This window comes from Phoenix dactylifera, unplaced genomic scaffold (genome assembly GCF_009389715.1).
Source record: "Phoenix dactylifera cultivar Barhee BC4 unplaced genomic scaffold, palm_55x_up_171113_PBpolish2nd_filt_p 000261F, whole genome shotgun sequence".
NCBI classification, from domain to species: domain Eukaryota; kingdom Viridiplantae; phylum Streptophyta; class Magnoliopsida; order Arecales; family Arecaceae; genus Phoenix; species Phoenix dactylifera.
Window position 1 is genome coordinate 586,934 of NW_024067752.1, and position 2,710 is coordinate 589,643.

Here is a 2,710-nt window from a genome sequence, read left to right on the forward strand (position 1 = left end):
TAAATTTGTGCTATTTAGAAATAACCTATCTTTCTGGTCAAACCGCTAATCTCGCGAAGCAACGGGTGCCTGTCTCCATCCGGATCTCCACTCCGTATCCAGTCAATAACCATAGCAGAGTCCCTCTCTAGTAATATTCTGCCAGCTCCAAGAACCCTCCTCCTCCAAGCAACAGGAAAGCTATTCATTACTAAAAAAAAAAAAAAAAAAGTACACGCGCTCTGCTGGAGATGAACGGGTCAAGCAAATGAGCTTTTACCAAAGGCGGATGGAAGTAGGACCAACTCGAAGTATGCTGCTGTACGACCTACTCCCCCTTTAAGAAGTCCAACTCCCGATATGCGGGCTATCCCAGAGCCAACCCGCTTAGCTAGCTTGGCGGCCGGACGTTTGCCGGTTTGCATGCAAGACCGGGATTAATTGCAGGAGACCAAACCAAATTAAACAATCTACTCGTAAGATATTCGACCACCAACTTAACTTATTCGTGAAAATGCCTTGTTTAAGAAGGAATTAAGCCTTTAAATCCTTCGCTCCTTCTACTCGCATCCCCACGCCACTCACTAGCTAAGGAACTATCTTAGAGCTTCTTCCAGCTATTTGCACCAACCACCACCACAGCCATGTCCATGGCCGAGTACTCCAAGCTTTGCTTCCAGTACTTGTTCGATAATCTCCTTGCTATTTCACTCGTTTCTGGTCTTATGAACGACCTCATCGAGGTCCAAAAGCTCTGGGCTTCATTCCAGGCCTACTATCTCCTCTTCTTCTCGCTTGCCTTGATCATCTTCTTGGCCACCGTATACTTCATGTCAAGGCCCCGCCCCGTATATCTCGTAGACTTCGCATGCTATAAGCCACCGGCATCATCCCGGTTCCCCTTCTCCAAGTTCATGAATCACTCGAAGCAGAACGAGGTCTTCGAGCCCTCGAGCATCGAGTTCCAACGCAAGATCCTCGAGCGGTCGGGTCTCGGCGAAGATACCTCCCTCCCCCCAGCCCACCATGTCATCCCCTTCGCCCCCACCATGGCCAAGTCGAGGGAGGAGTCCGAGCTGGTCATCTTCTCCGTCGTCGATTCGCTCTTCCGGAAGACCAAGGTCAAGCCCAGAGATATTGACATACTCGTCGTGAACTGCAGCCTCTTCTCGCCGACGCCCTCCCTCTCGGCGATGATCGTGAACAAGTACAAGATGCGAAGCAACATCCGGAGCTTTAACCTCTCCGGCATGGGATGCAGCGCGGGGATCATCTCGATCGATCTTGCACGCGACGAGCTGCTGGTACACGCCAACTCCAACGCGCTCGTCGTGACGACGGAGATCATCACCGAGCACTGGTACATCGGGAACCGGCGGTCGATGCTGGTGGCCAACTGCCTCTTCCGCATGGGCGGCGCGGCCGTGCTTCTCTCCAACAAGCGCCAGAAGAAACGGAAGGCAAAGTATGAGCTCCTCCACTTGGTGCGCACGCACCGAGGAGCCGACGACCGGGCATACCGGTGCGTCTACCAGGAGGAGGACGGCGAGAAGAAGGGGGTGTCGCTGTCCAAGGATCTCACGGCGATCGCCGGGAGCGCATTGAAGGCCAACATCGCGGCGCTCGGTCCGCTCGTGCTGCCGCTCTCCGAGCAGATTCTTTTCTTCCTCAACATGGTCGGCCGGCGGTTCGCCAACCCGAAGTGGCGGCCGTACGTGCCGGACTTCACGAAGGCCTTCGATCACTTCTGCATACATGCTGGGGGCAAGGCGGTGATCGAGGAAATGGGGACGAAACTCAGGCTGAGCGAGGAGCAGACGGAGGCGTCGAGGATGACGCTGCACCGGTTCGGGAACACGTCGTCGAGCTCGCCGTGGTACGAGCTCGGCTACGTGGAGGCGAAGGGGAGGATGAGGAAAGGGGACAGGGTGTGGCAGATGGGGCTGGGGAGTGGGTTCAAGTGCAACAGCGCTGTTTGGCGCTGCCGCCGGTCGGTGGGGAGGGAGGAGGAGGGGGCGTGGGCCGACTGCATCGACCAATACCCGGTGCAAGCGGCGGAGAGCGACCAGCACTAGAAATTTACCTCCGCCTTGCCCTCTACAACAAGGGTTGGATTAGATTTAATTATGGAATGGAGTCGATTAATTCTGGTGTGGTTGGTGGGGGAGGGAGAGTCCTCGATCACAAAGATGCGTCCAATAAGTAGTGGAAGTTAAGTGTCTTCGTACGTACGTGATGCAATCATGCAAGTTATTTCGATATCGTTTCTTTTTGCATGCATGGTAGTATCGTAGAGTAGTTTAGTTCATACAGGTTCTAAGACAAATTAATGTATACCGGTAAAAGAAGAATTCCAAAGGGAGTGTGTAACTTCTCTACCATATGAATGATCAATTTTCATGATAAAATGTGCTTTGATTTTGTCTATTTTTCTTTGGTATTCTTCTATTCTATGGATTGGTTTTGGTTCGCAGGATGATGAAGGGATAAAGTGTGATCAATGAGAAAAAAAAAAACCTCATATTTAGTTGGAATTTTCAAAAAAGATAAATGGAAAAGTAATTTGTCAATGAAAATAAGTTTTCTATGTTTAATGGGAAAAAAAATATGTGGAACTTGAAAAAGTTACTTTTTCACCTGCTAGAAATTAAGGTAGTTTTTTTTTTTCCCAAATGCGCACCCTTAGGCTTTTAGATATAATTAGGGCTGCAAATGGGTCGGGTCGACCTGT

At 50.8% G+C, this 2,710-nt stretch overlaps 1 protein-coding gene across 1 annotated transcript; it reads left to right on the top strand.

Annotated features, from left to right (window-relative positions):
• Positions 1–547: 547 nt before the first annotated feature.
• LOC103715049 (3-ketoacyl-CoA synthase 6-like) lies at positions 548–2,381 on the top strand. Its single transcript, XM_008802556.3, has one exon. The coding sequence runs from the start codon at positions 624–626 to the stop codon at positions 2,052–2,054; it is 1,431 nt and encodes a 476-aa protein (XP_008800778.2). The 5' UTR covers positions 548–623; the 3' UTR covers positions 2,055–2,381.
• The last annotated feature ends 329 nt before the right edge of the window (positions 2,382–2,710 follow it).

Bases quoted from the DNA above. Each gene is read 5' to 3' on its own strand.
- LOC103715049 (XM_008802556.3), top strand. From the start codon at position 624: ATGTCCATGGCCGAGTACTCCAAGCTTTGCTTCCAGTACTTGTTCGAT.